This window comes from Panthera tigris, chromosome C1 (genome assembly GCF_018350195.1).
Source record: "Panthera tigris isolate Pti1 chromosome C1, P.tigris_Pti1_mat1.1, whole genome shotgun sequence".
Lineage (NCBI taxonomy): Eukaryota > Metazoa > Chordata > Mammalia > Carnivora > Felidae > Panthera > Panthera tigris.
In genome coordinates this window covers 216,919,916-216,937,618 of record NC_056667.1, presented here as the reverse complement: position 1 = coordinate 216,937,618, position 17,703 = coordinate 216,919,916, and the positions used below count along the sequence as shown (strand labels likewise).

At 47.9% G+C, this 17,703-nt stretch overlaps 1 protein-coding gene across 5 annotated transcripts in view; it reads right to left on the bottom strand.

Annotated features, from left to right (window-relative positions):
* The window catches only part of SCLY (selenocysteine lyase), a 32,433-nt gene that overhangs the window by 13,163 nt on the left and 1,567 nt on the right, over positions 1-17,703 (bottom strand). The window contains exons 1-8 of one of the 5 annotated variants that reach the window (XM_042995840.1): positions 16,442-16,525; positions 14,428-14,578; positions 12,296-12,890; positions 11,216-11,311; positions 8,094-8,247; positions 2,164-2,291; positions 1,795-1,959; positions 734-840 (exon numbers count right to left, since the gene is read on the bottom strand). In XM_042995840.1, the coding sequence (XP_042851774.1) occupies positions 734-840; positions 1,795-1,959; positions 2,164-2,291; positions 8,094-8,247; positions 11,216-11,266 (605 nt within the window). In that variant the 5' untranslated portion in view covers positions 11,267-11,311; positions 12,296-12,890; positions 14,428-14,578; positions 16,442-16,525. Of the gene's footprint in view, positions 1-733; positions 841-1,794; positions 1,960-2,163; positions 2,292-8,093; positions 8,248-11,215; positions 11,317-12,295; positions 12,891-14,427; positions 14,579-16,441; positions 16,555-17,703 lie in introns of those variants that run through there. The other 4 variants (XM_042995838.1, XM_042995837.1, XM_042995839.1 and 1 more) reach the window with 4 other exon arrangements.

The following is a 17,703-nucleotide window of genomic DNA, read 5'->3' as shown; positions in this document are numbered from 1 at the left end:
TTCTCCTCTCGTTCTGGGACACCAATGAAATGAATGCTAGATTTTCTGTTATAGTCCCACAGGTCCTTGAGGCATGGTTTCGGTTTTTTCCAGTCTATTGCCTCCCTGCTGTTTGGATTGGGTAACTCTGTTGTTCTCGTTCGGTTCACAGGCTCCTTCCTCTGGTGCCCCTATCCTGCTGGTGAGCCCATCCACGGAGCTTCGGACTTTGGTTGCTGTAGTTTTTAGCTCTAAAATTTCCATTTAGTTCTTCTTTACGTTTTCTTTTTCCTCGCTGACACTTCCATTGGTGTTTCTGGGTTGCAGGCTTCATCAGTTCTAAGTCAGGAGAAAGGACGCAAAAGAAGACCCAAGGAACCCACCACCATGTTCTGGTTTCTTCTTATTAGCATTTCTGATAAAAGGTGTGGTCCTGGCTAAAGTACCACTGTGTGTCACGGGGACACAGGAGCTGCCAGAAAGGAAACAAGTGCTTCTGTGCAGCCCCGCTCATCCCACGGTCATGAGAACAGCAGTACATCTCAGTTAGGAGGGCTCCCGTGTTGAATCGTCCCCATAGAGACCAAAGATCTGGGAGTCCTAAGTGCAGAATCCATCAGTGGGGCAAATTCTGACTCAGTAGTGACAGAGAATGGGCTACTACAGTTCTTCCAAGAGACAAAGACAAGTTACCGCCCTACAGACCAAGAGCATCACCAGTAGGTCAGAAACTTCTATTAACCTTCTATCTTACCCTGGCCTGAAATTCCGTTCCTGTCCACCTCCAAACAGCATAGGGTACAGAGGGGTAAGTTCACCGAGTCCGCGGACGTAAAGTGCTCCAATCCTGGGACCATAGAACTGGAAAGAAAGGTCGGTCATTTATTCAACAAGAACCTTCCGAGTTCCTACTCTGGACACGTGCTGAGTGCTTGGAGGCACCCAGAGAAATCCTGCGTGTGTGTAAACCCCACAGCCGTGCTACCTGTCACCATTCTGGATGTGCCGGAGTCAAAATCGCCTTCGGGGTCCAGGACGGAGCCTGCACTCCTGTTCCCAGCCCAGTGGCAACACAGCTTGACTGCACATCACAGAACAGAATTCATAAAAGGAGAGCGGCTGGAACTAGAGATTGCCAAGGGCTTTTCCTGGGTACGACTCCACGTTTTTGAATCACCATTTTGCAAAAATCAGTTAAGAGCCACGGCGTCAGGTCGGCACACATACTCCTTTGGAAACTAGCTGAGCACCATGCTTCAAAATAGAGGATTAAAGCCACTTGAGGTTCCGGTCCACTGCCAGAAAGATGAGCAAAGCCTCAGAAGGGCGTTCCCTGGTCACGTTTCTCTCTTCCACCGTAAAGAGAAGAGCTGAACCTCTGCGTTCAGGAGCCGCGCTTTCAATCAAGTTAGAGAAGGCAACGTCTTGAACCCCACCTCTTCCGTCCCCGGGGCGGCGGAGGCGGGGGACACGAGTGGGCTGGCGAGGGGTCTGCAGGCACTCTCTGCCCACGGCAGAGAACACTCACTACCTGGCTAAAGCCACCTGCCTTATGTCTCACCTGAGCCCTCAGTACCCTCCCACAGCCCTGCCTGGCGGGCCCCTCCTGCCCCATTCTCCCCCCTGTGCCACGCATCAAACGGCACTCCAGCTGCTGCTGGCCCCCCTTCTTTACCCCCGCGGGCGGGGGCCGCAGGCTGCTGCACCATGTCCCCCGGGCGCCCTGGATGACAAACGGATGATCAGTGGCGCTGTGGGCCCTGCTCTAAGGTGAGCCTCGAGGTCACGGCGGGGAGGAGGCCTCTGTGGACGCACCTTGTGCCCCACGATGGTCAGGAAGTCCACGCCCAGAGCCTCCACGTCCACGCGCCGTTTCCCCAAGGCCTGCGCGGCGTCCGTGTGCACCAGAATGACAGGCAGTCCGGAAGCTGCCCGCTTCCGGTTCAGGGCTTTGATTCGCTGACTGATTTCAGCAATGGGCTGCAGCAGGGAAAAAGAAACAGTCGAGGCTGTTGCTCTGATTTCATGAAAACCCAGTGAAAGAAACACAGTCGTGAAGGAGGACAGGCGACAAACAAGAAAAACGAGAGGAAGAGGCCCCAGGTGTGGTGCCTGAGAAAATCAAGCAGAGCGTGGGCTCCCTTCATCCCGCACTACGTTTTCTTAAAAGGATAAACAACTCACCATGATGACGCCAGTCTCATTATTGGCCAGCATGACCGTCACGAGGCACGTGGCCGGGCGGACGGCGGCCAGGATGTCCTCAACCTCCACCTGCCCGCTCACCTTGGACACCGGCACAAAGGTGACCGCTGAGGAAAAGACCCAAGGACTGAGGTTAATCTTACGAAATAACCTCTGCTGAAAGTTCATTTAGATACAGCTTAACAGAAGTATTTCCACATTAAAAAGTAACCGATTGTAAAAGTTCCAAAACCGATCGAGGAGTATAAGCCACCCGTTATCACGGTGCCCAGAAACAGCCAACCTGAGGGCTCCTTTCATGCCGCTTCCGTCGCTGAGCGTCCGTGGGACACACTCCCCGTGCGGCTCCGGAGGGGCCCAAGAGGAGGTAATCGCTCTTAGCTCATGAGAGCATCTTTTTTCGCTCCTATGTTTTTAAGTTTATGCATTTATTTTTGAGAGAGACGGAGAGAGAGAGGGAGAGGGAGAGAAGGTGAGAAAGAGACAGGGGAGGGACAGGGAGACAGGGAGAGAGAATCCCAAGCGGGCTCCGCACTGTCAGTGCAAAGCCTGATGTGGGGCTTGAATTCACGAACCATGACATCATGACCTGAGCAGAAAGCAAGACTCGGACGCTTAATCAACTGAGTCACCCAGGTGCCCCAAGGGCATCTTTGTTTAACAAAAATTTATCTTAGGGGCACCTGGGTGGCTCAGTCGGTGGGTTCAGGGTCCGACTCTCGATTTCGGCTCAGGTCACGATCTCACGGTTCATGGGATTTAGCTCTGTACTGACAGAGCCTACTGGGCTTCCCTCTCTCTTTCTCTCTCTGCCCCTCCCCTGCTCGCACATACATGCATGCTGTCTCTCAAAAAATTTTTAAAAATTTTAATTCCGCTGTAACTAACCTACAGTGTTATATTGGTGGCAGGTGTACAATGTAGTGATTCAACAGTTCTATACATCACTCCGTGCTCATGAATCCCCTTCACCTGTTTCACCCATCCCCCCACCCACCTGCCCACGGGGAACCACCAGTGTGTTCTCTATAGTTGAGAGTCTGTTTTTGGTTTGTCTTTTTGAATTTGTTTGTTTTCTTTCCTAAATTCCACGTATGAGTGAAAACATATGGTATTTGTCTTTCTCTGCGTAACTGGTTTCATTTAGCATTATACTCTCTAGTTCCATCCATGTTGTTGCAAGTGGCCAGATTTCATTATTGTTTATGGCTAATACTCCATGGTGTATATATACATCTTTGCCGTCCATCTATCAGTGGGCACTGGGCTGCTTTCATATCTTGGCTATTGTAAATAACGCCATAACAAACATAGGAGTGCTTATACTTTTTCAGATTAGGGTTTGCACATTCTTTGGGTAAATACCCAGTAATGTGATTACTGGATCATGTGGTAATTCTATTTTAAATTTTTTGAGGAACCTCCATACCGTTTCCCACAGTAGCTACACAGTTTGCATTCCCACCAACAGTGCATGAGTGTTCCTTTCTGTCCACATCCTCGCCAACATTTGTTGCTTTTGTGATTTTTAATTTTAGCCATTCTGACAGGCGTGAGGCGACATCTCACGGAGGTTTTGATTTGCATTTCCCTGATTATTAGTGATATCGAGTATCTTTTCGTGTGTCGGCCATCTGGAGATCTTCTATGGAGAAATGTCTGTCATGTCTTCTGCCCATTTTTTAATTGAATTATTTGATTTTTTGATGTTAAGTTGTATAAGTTCTTTATATATTTTGAATACTAACCTTTTATTGGAAATATCATTTGCAAAATTTCCTCCCATTCGGCAATTTTTCTTCTTTTGTTGATTATTTCCTTCACTGTGCAGAAGTCTTTTTTATTTTGTTGTAGTCCCAGTAGTTTATTTTTGCTTTTGTTTCCCTTGCTTCAGAAACATATATTGAAAGAAGTTGCTACGGCTGGCATCAAAGAAATTACTGCCTGTGCTCTCTTCTAGGATTTTTATGGTTTCAGGTCTCACATTTAGGCCTTTAATCCGTTTTGAGTTTATTTGTGTGTGTGGTGTAAGAAAGTGGTCCAGTGTCGTTCTTTTGCATGTAGCTGTCCAGATTTCCGAACACCATTTGTTGAAGAGAATGTCTCTTTCCCATGTCATCTTCTCTCCTACTTTGTCAAAGACTAATTGACCATATAATTGTGGGTTGATTTCTGTTGTGGGTTTTCTATTCTAGCCCATTGACCTATGTGTCTATTTTGCACCAGCACCATAGTGTTTTGATCACTACAGCTCTGTGGTATATCTTGAAAGCTGGGGTTGTATTACCTCTAGTTTTGTTCTAATTGCTCGAAATTGCTTGGGCTATTTGAGGCCTTTTTGATCCCATACAGATTTTAGGATTGTTTGTTCTAGTTCTTGAAAAATGCTCTGGTATTTTCATAGGGACTGCATTAAATGTGTAGACTGCTTTGGGTAGTGTGGGCATTTTAAAAATATTTCTTTTCCCAACTCATGAGCATGGAGTGTCTTTCCATCTTTGTTGTCTGATTTCTTTTCTCAGTGTTTTATGGTTTTCAGAGGATAGGTCTTCCATCTGTTTGCTTATTCCTAGGTATCTTACTGGTTTTGGTGCAATTGTAAATGAGACTGTTTTCTTAATTTCTCTTTCTACTACTTCATTATTAGCATATAGAAATGCTATGGGTTTCTGCATATTGGTTTTGTATCCTGTGACCTTCCTGAATTCATGTATCATTTCTAGTAGGTTTGTGTGTGTGTGTGTGTGTGTGTGTGTGTGTGTGTGTGTGTGAAGTTCTTGGTGTTTTCTGTGTAGAGTATCCCGTCAACCTCAAATAGTGAAAACTTTTACTTCTTCCTTACCAATCTGGATGCCTTTTATTTTTCCGATCTGAGTGCTGTGGCTAGGACTTCCAGTACTGTGCGGTGAGAGTGGATAGCCTTGTCTCATTTCTGATCTTGTGGGGAAAGCTCTCAGTTTTTCACTGCTGAGCATGATGTTGGCTGCGGGTTTTTCACATCATGTTGAGGTATGTTCCCTCTGAACCTACTTTGTTGAGGTCATGTTTTATCATGAACGTATGTTGCGCTTTGTCAGATGCTTTTTCTGCAGCTATTAAAATGATCATGTGGTTTTTATCCTTTCTCTTGTTGAGGTGATATATCGTGTTGATTGATTTGTGAATTTCAAACCACCCTTGCCTCTCAGGAATAAATTCCACTTGATTGTGGTGAATGATTTTCTTAATTGTATTGTTGGATTTGGTTTGCTAATATTTTGTTGAGAATTTTTGCATCTATGTTCATTGGAGATATTGGCCTGTCGTTCTCCTTTTTTGTAGTGTCTTTATCTGCTTTTGGTATCAGGGTAATCCTTCTTCTGTTTCTTGGAATAGTTTGAGAGGAATAGGTATTAACTCTTCTTTAAATGTTTGGTAGAATTCACCTGTGAAGCCATCTGGTCCTGAACTTTTGTTTATTGGGAGTTTTGTTTTGTTTTTATTTTTATTTTTTAACATTTATTTATTTTTGAGACAGAGAGAGACAGAGCGTGAACGGGGGAGGGTCAGAGAGAGGGAGACACAGAATCTGAAACAGGCTCCAGGCTCTGAGCGGTCAGCACAGAGCCCGACGCGGGGCTCGAACTCATGGACCGCGAGATCATGACCTGAGCCGAAGTCGGCCGCTTAACCGACTGAGCCACCCAGGCGCCCCTGTTGGGAGTTTTTGATTACTGATACAATTTCATTGCTGGTCACTGGTCTGTTCAAATCTTCTACTTCTTCCTGCTTCAGTTTTAGGAGGTTGTATGTTTCTGGGGACTTACCCATCTCTTTTAGGTTGTCCAATTTGTTGCCATAAATGGTTCATAATATTCTCTTACAATCTTTTGTATTTCTGTAGTGTTGGTTATTATTTCTCCTCTTTTATTTGTGACTTTGTGCGGGGTTATTTTTTATTTTCATGAGTCTGGCTAAAGGCTTATCGATTCTGTTGATCTTTTCAAAGAACCGGCTCCTAGTTTCACTGATCTGGTTTTTGTTTTGTTTTGTTTTTAGTTTCTATTCCATTCATTTTTGCTCTAATCTTTATTATTTCCTTCCTTCTCCTGGTTATGGGTTTTGTTTGTTTTTCTTTTTCTAGCTCCTTTAGGTGTAAGGTAACATTGTTTATTTGAGATTTTTCCTTGCTTCTTGAGCTAGGCCTATATTGCCATAAATGTCCCTCTTTGAGCAGCTTTCGCTGCATCTCAAATTCTTTGGACTGTTGTGTTTCAGTTTCATTTGTCTCCATGTATTTTTTAATTTCTTTTCTGAAGTCGGTTGACCCACTCACTGGTTAGTAGCATGTTTTCTGTTCTCTTTCCCGAGTTTTTCTTGTGGTTGACTTCTAGTTTCATCGCATTGTGGCTGGAAAAGAGGCATGGTATGACTTCAGTCTTTCTTAATTTGTTGAGACTTGTTTTGTGGCCTAACGTGATCTTTTCTGAAGAACGCTCCATGTGCACTTGAAAAGAATGTGCAATCTGATGTTTTAGGATGGAATGTTCTGAAGATATCTGTTGGATCTATCTGGTCCAATTTGTCATTCAAAGCCACAATTTCCTTATTGATTTTTTGTTTGGATAATCAATCCATTGATGTAAGTTGGTTGCCAGATGTCCCTACTATTATTGTATTACTATGGATTACTTCCTTTGTTGTTAGCGGCTTTAGGTATTTGGGTGCTCCCACATTGTGTGCATAAATATTTACACACATTGTAAATGCATAAATGTTGTATCCTCTTATTAGACTGTTCCCTTTATGATTATTTAGCGTCCTTCTTTGTTTCTTGTTACAGTCTTTGTTTGAAAGTCCATTTTTTTTTCGGGGCACCTGGGTGGCTCAGTAGGTTGAGTGTCTGACTCTTGATCTCAGCTCAGGTCATGATCCTAGGGTTGTGGGATTGAGCCCCATGTTGGGTTCTGTGCTGAGCATGAAGCCTGCTTGAGACTCTCAATCTCTCTCTCTCTCTCTCTCTCTCTCTCTCTCTCTGCCCCTCCCTCACTCACACACACTCTCTCTCTCTCAAAAGTAAGTAAATAAACATTAAAAATAAAATAAAGTAAAGTAGTAGTATGGTGAGACCACAAAGAGAAAAACTCTCCTACCAGTCCAACGGGAAAATCAACAAAAAGCCTTCATCGTCAAGTGGAGCTTCATGGCATTGTGTCCTTTCTCATTATGATAAAAATACTTTCCCGTGATTCACCTTCAGGTTTCCAGGCAGATGGAAGAGAAAGGCTGAGACGTCAGTCTGTTTAAAGGAAAGTGTTTACCCGGGCTGTCTTGAGGGAGCAAAAGGCCCTTAGTTTTCAAAAGTCCGCGGTCTGCACCCGGCGTCTCAAGACTTCGTATCACAGGGGAAGGGAGAGGTGCCGAGGGCTGCTGCTGGCCAAGCTCGCCCGACCCCGCGGCCTGCCTGGCCAGTCGCGCCCACTGTGTCGAGCTGAAGTCGAGCAGCAGGAGCACAGTTATTCTTGTGTTTACCCCCGAAGCTGATATCTATTTGACCCTTGTTCTTCACAGAGAAAGAAGCCAAGATTTAATTAATATCCAAGTGAAGAGCCCTGCTTAGCACTGACAGGCATACGATTTCACTATGTGCATACCTGTTACGTACAAGAGTCTGAAGTATCATTCAGTAAATCAGATGACTAGTTCTACACGCTGATGACCCAGTTTGTCCCTAAGGGGGAAACTGGCAGCATTTACAGTTTACAGATTACCCCCACGTGGGAACAGGCCGTGTGGCCCCCGCACCCGAGGACCGCATGCAGGAGGGCGCATGATTCCGCAGGTCCCAGGGGCGAGTTCCTCCTCTTGGAAGCCGGTACTGGAGGTAAGCGGAGCTGCCCCGCGGGAATCCCACCAGGCTGGTCACTCACCGGCCACCTGCTCGTTCGCCAGGTGCTCCAGGGGCAGGCGGATGGAGTCGTGTTCCACGGTGCAGGTGACGAGGTGGGGCACGGCCCCGTCCCCCTCTGCGCTGCGGGTGTGCTGGAAGTGCCGTACCACGGAATGGATCACCAAGTTGTTGGACTGCGGGAGGCAGCAGAAAGAACATTCGTAAGACCTGCGCTCAGGCGAGGGCGACGGTGGCACTCTCTCACTTCATCGTCCTCGTGGCTAACGTTTAAGAAGGAAAAAAACAGTCCCAAAGACGTTCAACTTCTGGGCTGCACCTTTTGAATGCTCGGCGACCAAGGGTGGGGGTTTCAAACTTGCGGTAACGTCAGAATTCGTTTCCAGCCACTTATGCCTGTCTGGTTAGGCAGCGTTACGAATTTTTAAATTTTAGAAACCATCAAAAAAAGAATATTGGGCCCCGGTACCCACTGCTGATGGGAGTGCAATCTGACCATTTTCTAACTATCAAATGAGCCCTCTGACCCGGCACGTCTGCTTCTCGGACTCGATCCTGTTGCTATAGTTGCACAAAGCGAAATCATGCGCAGAGGTCCTTCCTGAGGGGGAAGCCGGAAATAGCTCAACCTCAGAAAGCCTTCAGTGTCCACCAGTAAGAGAGCCCGGCAAATAACTCAGGCAACAATGTTCACTGTGCACCGAGGCATAAACACCAAGGAAACCCTTTATGCGCAGATACCGAAGGGTCTCACATACAAATCCACTTGCTACGTGATAGTAATTTACGAAAAGGTCACAGACATTATATGCAGTAACCTATCCAATTTCTATCAAAAAGAGGAAATACACACACATTTGTTTATATATGCAAAAATATGCTTCCAAAGGTGAAAAGAATATATAAATCCAGGGGCGCCGCCTGGGTGGCTCAGTTGGTCGAGCATCTGACTTCAGCTCAGATCATGATCTCACAGTTCGTGAGTTCGAGCCCTGCATCGGGCTCTGTGCTGAGAGCATGGAGCCCGCTTTGGATCCTCGATCTCCCTCTCCCTCTCAAAAATAAAGAAACGTCTTTTTAAAAAGAATATATAGGGGCACCTGGGTGGCTCAGTCGGTTGAGCATCCGACTTCGGCTCAGGTCATGATCTCATGGCTCTTGAGTTCGAGCCCTGCGTGGGGCTCTGTGCTGATAGCTTGGAGCCCGGAGCCGGCTTCGGATTCTGTGTCTCCCTCTCTGTCTGCCCCTCCCCTGCTCACGTGCACTCCCTCTCTCTCTCAAAAATAAATAAACATCTTTTAAAAAAGAATATATAAATCTACATACTTTTAACGCATAGACTCTCCCTGGAAGACACTAGCAAACTAACAATATTGGTTTCTGTATCAAGAGAGGGTAAGTGAAGGGTTCAGAGTAGAAGACTTTAAAACCACAAAACAAAAAACTTATCTCAGAGAAATGTGTGTCAAATATAAATGCAAATGCAGGGGTGCCTGGGTGCCTCAGTCAGTTGAGTGTCCAACTCCTGATTTCAGCTCAGGCCCTGATCTCACCGGTTTGAGAGCTCGAGCCTCACATCGGGCTCTGTGCAGACAGCTCAGAGCCTGGAGCCTGCTTGGGATACTCTCTCCCTCTCTCTCTGCCCCTCCCCTGCTCGTGTTCTCTCTCTCTCTCTCTCTCTCTCTCAAAATACATTTAAAAAAAAGATGTTTAAAAAAACAGGTCTTACAAATTCTTTTTTATTAGGCTTATGTCCTAAGTATTTGCTATTTTCCGTGCTCTGGTAAGCACCTGAAGCTGCTATAGAAACGCAAAGATGGAAAATGAAGGTGGACACACTAATGCTCCAGCAAGGCTTGACTTTAAACTGAACCAATTTTCCTCTTCCTCATTCTTCAAGCCTCCTCCCCTCCACTTGTTTTTCTGCAGAATCCTTTGTTCCAGGGACTCGGTATTGATTCTCAGTAATGAGGCTTGATAGTCGGCGCCATCGCTGGTCACAAGACCATCTTGAAGATGACGAACGCGGCTGGCATCCCGGTCCAGATTCCTACCGGCACTGCCTGGATCCTGTATTTTCCTCTAAAACCCCTCAGCCTTTTACCCTGGGCCGGTCTGCAGTTTTGAAGGCACTAGCCTGCTGTGGCCTCCTTTGCCTGGCAAAGTGATAAAACTGTTGTCCCTCTTTGTCCCCAGACCGTCTCTGTGTGTTACATTTTGCTCTGGAGCACAGAGGTTGATTTTCCACAACACACGTGCATGTGAGGGGACACAGAAACACAACTGGTTTTTGTATCTCATAACTGCTAAATGTTCTTATTAGCTCTGATAACCTAGCTGCAGATTCTCCTGGGCTTTCTTTTCAAGTTTATTTATTTTGAAAGCGAGAGCGTGAGCAGGGGAGGGGCAGAGAGAGAAAGGGGGAGAGAGAATTCCAATGCTTAACCAACGCTTAACCCAGGTGGCCCTCTCCTGGGTTTTCTATGTGGACAGTCACATCACCTGTGGGAAGCAAGACAGTGACCATTACTAACTGAGAAGCATCACGCTGTCTCTGAGTTTTCCTACCAATTTAAAAGTACATGGGGCACCTGGGTCACTCAATCGGTTAAGCATCCGACTTCGGCTCAGTCCAGACCTCACAGTTCGTGAGTTCGAGCCCCACATGGGGCTCCGTGCCGACAGCTCAGAGCCTGGAGCCTGCTTCGGATTCTGTGTGTGTCTCTCTCTCTCTGCCCCTCCCCTGCTCACACTCTGTCTCTGTCTCTCTGTCTCTCTCAAATATAAATAAACACTTAAAAATTTTTTAAATAAAAATAAAAGTGCATCTGAAATGGGTCAAACCTCAAACTCTTAATAAGGCAACAATAAGGGATTTAAAAGACTAATTCCAGGGCAAAATAAAGGGCAAACTCTCTTCGTTGAAATGATGCAAAGCAAGTCAATGTACACACATCACAAACATCCTATCAGCCACCTGGAATTTATTTATAGGATATATATTGGCTAATTATATCAAACTAATTTGCAAAACAGCAAGACCAAGTATCACTCTTCTTTTAAAAAAATACCAAGAGGGAATCACATTTTATGTTTTCACATGACTTACAGTGAAAAGACGGTGAGCCTGTCTAGAGACTTTACCTCGGTGCCCCCGGAAGTGAAGATTATGTCCTGGGGTTTCCCACCTATCATCTTCGCAAGGTTGTCCCGAGCTGTGTCAATAATGTCCTTGGCCTTCTTACCTCGAGAGACCAAAACGGACAGTCACTACCGTGGCTTTGAGGTTTCCCAACAAACACACGTTTAGAACAACAACCAGACATGAAGGAACCGCTCTCGGTGGGCGATTCTGAGACGACCCGTGTCCCGTTGGCGTGAAAGCAACAGGCCACAACCTAGGAATGAGCCGGCGCAGGGACCCTGAAGTCCCCGCAGACGTGCTCGTCGTCTCACCAGAGGCTACAGGACAGGGGAGCCGTGGCCATCTGCCCTGCCCCCCCCCATCAAGACAGGAGGGCCAAAGGATGGAATAATTTGCTTAAGATCATGCTGCACAACACCAGAAATAAGCTCAAGAGAGCTCATGAGCCCTCAACACAAGGTCCAATGGTGCACGACACAGGTTACAGCCTCGGGGACAGACCCACGGTCACACGGAGGCCACTCAGCCAGTGTCACCGGCTGGTGAGACAGAAGGACCCAAATTGTATGTGGTAGCGAAAGGAAGGGCAGGCAGGAGGGGAATTCTGAGGTGTCAGTGGCCCCTCTTCCTTAGTCTGTAGAGCAAAGTTGGGTGAGTATTCAGCCCTAGTTGTAAAAAAAAAAGGGGGGGGTGGTAGCAGGCACCATGAAACCAATCATACATAAACAGAAATGTAAAATCACGTGGTAAAAATATACAAAGAAATCCACATAATCCTTAAAAGACTATTGTATAGATTTTTTTCAATGTTCAATTTATTTTTGAGAGAGAGCATGAGCGGGCGGGGGTGGAGGGGGGGAGGGCGGAGAGAATCCCAAGCAAGAAGGCTCTGCACTAGTCAGCACAGAGCTCCCTGTGGGGCCCGAACTCACGAACCGCGAGATCATGACCTGAGCTGAAGTCAGATGCTCAACCGACTGAGCCACCCGGGCGCCCAACTCTTGTATGGATTTGCCTTCTAAGTCGTGACGGTCTGTGCTGGATTGGAGTATGACCCCCCCCCCCTTTTCCCAATGCACCTCGAGACCTTCACATAAGCGCTTCACGGCGATTTCTTTCCAAAGGTGGGTTTCCTAATTCGCCTGTTACTTTGCAAAAGCCGCCCTCTATTCACTTTTTGCCCTTCTCCACAAGCCTCCGGGCGTTTCTGAGTAAGGGCTCCTGGGGCCACGTCCCCACCACTCTGTGGCCAGGAGAGCAGCTGAAGTGACGACTGACTGTTCCGAGCGCTCAGGAGGCCACGGAGGGACCACCACGACGGGGACCAGGACGTGCCACGGCCACGCTGGACGCAGGACAGCAGTTCCTTAAGGAGCCACACGTGCCCCCGCCGTGCGATGCAGCCACCCCGTCCCTAGGCATTCACGGCAGTTACTCTTCACTGAGAGGAAAGCAAGCGACATCCCTGGCGACGGTCCCAGCAGCGTCACTGCTGACAGCCAGAAGCTGGAAACCGCTCACGTGTCCGGCAGGTGAAGGCGTGGAGACAGTGGTGCCTCCACGTGGAGGGGCGCTCTCCCCCGTGAAAGGACACGAGCTCCGGACACCCCGACAGCATGGACGCATCTGAAAACCGCTGTGCTCACTGCCGCGTTCTCAGGTTTGACGACGGCACTGTGATGGGAGAAAGTCCTCTCTCTTACACACACACACACGGGTGGCTCCTTGTGCCTGTAACTCAGGGGCTCATGGGAAACACGTGCAAATTTAGAACGGAAGGGATCCAGGGGACGCAGCAGCACTGCTGGGACCCAGTAGGTGGGAGACGCGTGGGTGTGCGCGTTCTCACTGTCAAACGTCAGCGATGCCTGCAGCTGTTAGTGTAGCGTAAAGGTTGGTGCTTGTAACTGACGCCACAGGGGACTCCGGACTCCTCTCTGGGTGCAAGTGGCTCCAGTTGGGAGCAGCGAGCTGCTGCTGGCAGTGGGGGGGAGGTGAGGTCCTGGATTTGGCACCCGGGGACCTTGGTCAGAGGAGATTTGGGAGCCTGATTGCCGTGGGTTCAAGAGGGAACGGAAGGGCGGGTGGAGATGGGCAAGGGAGAGAAGAAGCGGGCCATGGCTGGGGGAGGTCGAGGGGCTCTGGCGTGCAGGGCAGCCCAGTGAAGGAGGGCTGCTTTAAGGGACCGCGGGAGCCACACGCCCCTTACTCCCTCTGGCACTAAGGTTGGTGCTTGTAACTGACGCCACAGGAGACTCCGGACTCCTCTCTGGGTGCAAGAGGGAACCCGGTGGGGCGAGCAGAATCTTGGGCACTGAGCTGGCGTTCGGTGTTGAGTTGCTCATGGAGGGAGGACCCGAGGACCTGCCAGGGTGCAAGGCCGTCTGGAGTCTGGAATTGGAGCCCCGGCCCAGCGAGGGACGCGCTGTCTTTTTATTCTCATTTTCTCCAAAGCACATAGCGGAGCTTTCCAGAAGCCACATGATGTGAATGTTGCAACAGACGCGATACAGAAGCAGGTACGGGAAAGCAACTTTCTTGTTTAGACAGACACTAAAGAGGCTCTCACGTGTACGACCATGACACTCTTCTCACTACATCTGTGCTCTCGGGAGAAGGCAGTTTCTTTTTCACGCAAAAAAGTTAACACGTAAGCGATTCACCACTGTTTTGTTAGTGAACTCCTAAATATTTATTCCAGGCTTCCCAGTGTTGCTGTCTAGTGTGGCAAACATCTGTGCGTGCGGCGCACATAAACAAGAGCGCCCTGGAGTCCTGCATACGCTCGAAGAGCGTAAAGGGGCCGCGAGCCCAACATGTTGCGAGCCGCCGGGATGGACCGTGTCCCTGCTCCGCTCCGAGTCCTGCACACACTGCGTGACGTCAGAGGCAAGCCGGGCGCTCACAGTGGCCTCTACGGCCCTACGTGGCACTGTCCCCTGCAGCTCTTGAACCCCCGTGCCCACCCCACGAAAAGAGAAGTCCTCAGAACCTCCCACAATCCCCTGCCCAAGTGCATGTCCTCTGGGCTCAGGCTGCCGGCTGTCCGCTCCGCCACCCTCCCTTCCTACGACCGCGACGTCTCCAGCTGGCACGTGGCTGAATTACGGCCACATTTAGGTGAAGAAAATCTCAGATGAATGAAGAATGAAGACCTCATTTCCCAACTCCCACTGCAATTGGAATGCTAATGCACGGCCATGGGACCCACCTCTGGCAAGCCGTTAGAAGCCAGAGCGATACACGCAACTCCCAGAAGTGTCGTTGAAGGACTCGGGCATCGCTTTCCCCTCCTCTTTCTTTCCTTCCTACGGGCTGGGCTGCGCACGTGATGGCCTGAGCAGGAGCAGCCGTCTTGACCACTGGGGGAATGAACAGGAGACAAGTGGAGAGAATGGAAGGAGCCGGGGTCGCTGGCATTGGCCGTGTGACCACGTGGGCCCCGGACGGTCAGAGAAATGACCTTCCGCCTATATAAGCTGCTGTTCCTTGGGGGTTTCTGTCTCTCACAGCAAAATGATACATTTTCTACCCTGGCTCACACACAATTTTTCCTTAGGGGGTGGGTATGGGAAACAAAGAAACCTTCTTGTTTTATAACACGCCCTTCCCACTTGAACAATATGCTGCTACTGTGCTTCTAGGTCATCGATATAGTCCGCACCATGGCTTTGACAGGGTCCAGAACTCCACTCGAGGGTTTCAGCATACTTTACGGGACAAGCCCTTGGCTGATGGACGCTGAGGTTGTCTCCAGCTTTGTACCATTGTAAGCAAGGCTTTGACAAACATCTTGGGCATCTCAACTCTCCCTACATGTCCTTAACATTTTCCCTAAAATAAATTCTCCCAAAGGAATTATTATCATTATTAAATCATAATTGTGAAACTAATCAAACCATTCTATCATAACGGTGATTTTCTTTTCTTTTCTTTCCTTTCCTTCCCCCCCCCCCCCCCCCGATTTCTACCTGAGTATCAACGAGTGAATTGCAATGTAGACTTTAGTTATGGTTCTTAACAAAGAAACAAAGGCCATCAAAGGCGACCTGAAAGCCAGTGACAGGCTTCATCAGGTCAAGAAGGGGAATTTCTCCTTCAAGGTTGTTCTTTTTTCTTTTTTTAATGTTTATTTTTATTTTTGAGAAGGAGAGAGAGAGCGAGAGCGTGAGCAGGGGAGGGGCAGAGAGAGAGGGGAGCAGGCTCCAGGCTCCGGGCTGTCTGCAGAGCCCCACACACGGCTTGAAGTCGTGAACTGTGAGATCATGACCCGAGCCAAAGTCGGACTCTTGAACGACTGAGCCGCCCAGGAGCCCCCTTCAAGGTCACTCTTAAACTTCTTTATAATAAATGTTTTTTATTAGCATTTTATTGTCCTCCATATTCTCAAGTTTAATTCACCAGAAAATACAATTTTACTAGAGGAAAGATAAGATACAAGGCAACGTCCACAAGATTAACTAGAATACACGTACCAAAGAAGTTAATGAATGACTAGTACCTGATTTTGAAAAAGCTTTTAGTTACCAAGCTGTGAAGCTTTTAGTAAACGAACACATGTGAAAACCCACAAAAGCCTGTAAACTTGTATACAAATATTACTAAATCCTAGAGCTTGGCAACACTCTGTTGAAAGCTTTTAGTTCATCATAATCCATATTAAGATTATCTTAATTATCTGATAAGCATTAAATTAAAAAGGTACAACTTTAGATCACTATGTGAAAAACATAACACTCCCGACTTGAAGCAAATTATTTTCCAAACCACCAATTTAATGATCTACATTAACACAAGAATAAACAAGAATATTTTTATTATAACAGACGTTAAGAATTTTAAAGTAAATTTCATTTAAAAAAAGGCCAGGATTATATGCAATCCTGATGATTTAAAGGTTTTGCAAATTTTGTAAGACTCAACTGAGACAGATTCCCGAAAGGGTTTCAATAGGTATTGTCATTACAAATAGCTCTTCATAAAACATCGTTTTCATCTGAGTAAGGGGGACGGTGTGTGTGTTCCAAATGAAAGATTATCAACCAGCTCAGTGTACAAGTTTGGACTTCTCTAAAAACAAACAAATAAAATCTACCAAAAATTACACCTAAGACCTGCAGTTAACAGCAAATCTCTCCACACCAAGTGACCCCAAGAGGTGCACAATTTCTCTGAGAGTGCCCCGCCCTGCATATCTCGGATCTGTGAGCACCCTCTAGGATTACCTGTGGGGTAAGGACTGCTGGGATTCCCCCAGGCTTCTCTCATGGCCTCGGTCATGACCTGGATAACCTCTGGCTCGAGCGGGGTGGTTGCGTTATAGTCCATGTAAACTTTCCTGCCGGAAAGAGAACAAAGAGGTGTCTGTTAAGGGAAAGGAGACGGAACCCGGAGCGCGGCTGCCCTGTGTCCGTCGCCTCCGCAGGAGCAAACAGCAAGGGCAGGGAGCTTCTCTGCACGAACTTGGCAATCCCCCAATCTTCATGAATTACGGAGAAGGTATGCCCGGTTTTCCAACAATCTAGTATTTGCTAGCGTCCTCTACAATCACGAGGAGAGCATCCATTTAGATCTGCAAAACCTCTTTCCAGCCCCTGGTAGGAGGATCAAGGGTTCTGGTTACAAGGACAGATCCGTCTCCTGTCCTCCACACGGAAGGAGGGGAACCAGGCACACCCAGTAGCCACACATTCCAGAAGTTTTTCTTTTTTCTCTGTAATTTCTGGTTTGGCCAGAGGCTCGGGTGATCTGGGTGCCCACTCCTCCCCACACCCTGCCCTTTGCTCCCTGACATGAGTGGACCTGCTTCTCCTCCCTCCCCCCCTCACTTTCCTGTGCCTCCAGTGACCACGCCCCCCCCCACTTTCCTTTTTGGGTCTTTGCTCCATCTTGACCTTCTCGTGAAGCCCCCTACAGCGGCCAGTCCCCTTCCTCCCAGCACCCGGAGACCCCCCGCTCCTTCCTCTATCCCCATGGCGCTCGGCAGCCTCTGACACACTGCACTGGTTCCTTGTCGACTGTCTGCCTCGAGAGGCAGTAATAGAAGGTCAGGTGCAGAGGCCCATGGGCTTTGCCAGTTCTCCTCACTGCTCTGCCACCAACACTGAGAACAATGGCCAGCACACAGCAGGGGCCGGACTTGCAACAAAGTGTCACAGAAAAGCACATCCCCTGAAAGATGCCTCCTAAATAAAATTTATCTGTATTTCTTTTCACCAGTATCAAAACCCTTCAGATACTTTCTTCATAGATACAATAGGTAATCCTGCCTAATACTATTATTTTACCTGATTTTAAAATCAGTAACAGTTTTTTAAATGTTTTATTCATTTTAGAGAGAGCGCACGCACTAATGGAGGAGGGGCAGACAGAGGCGGGGACAGAGGATCCCAAGTGGGCTCTGTGCTGTCAGCAGTGAGCCCAATGTGGGGCTCCAACTCGGGAACCGAGACATCACGACCCGAGCCAAAGTGGGCCGACTGAGCTC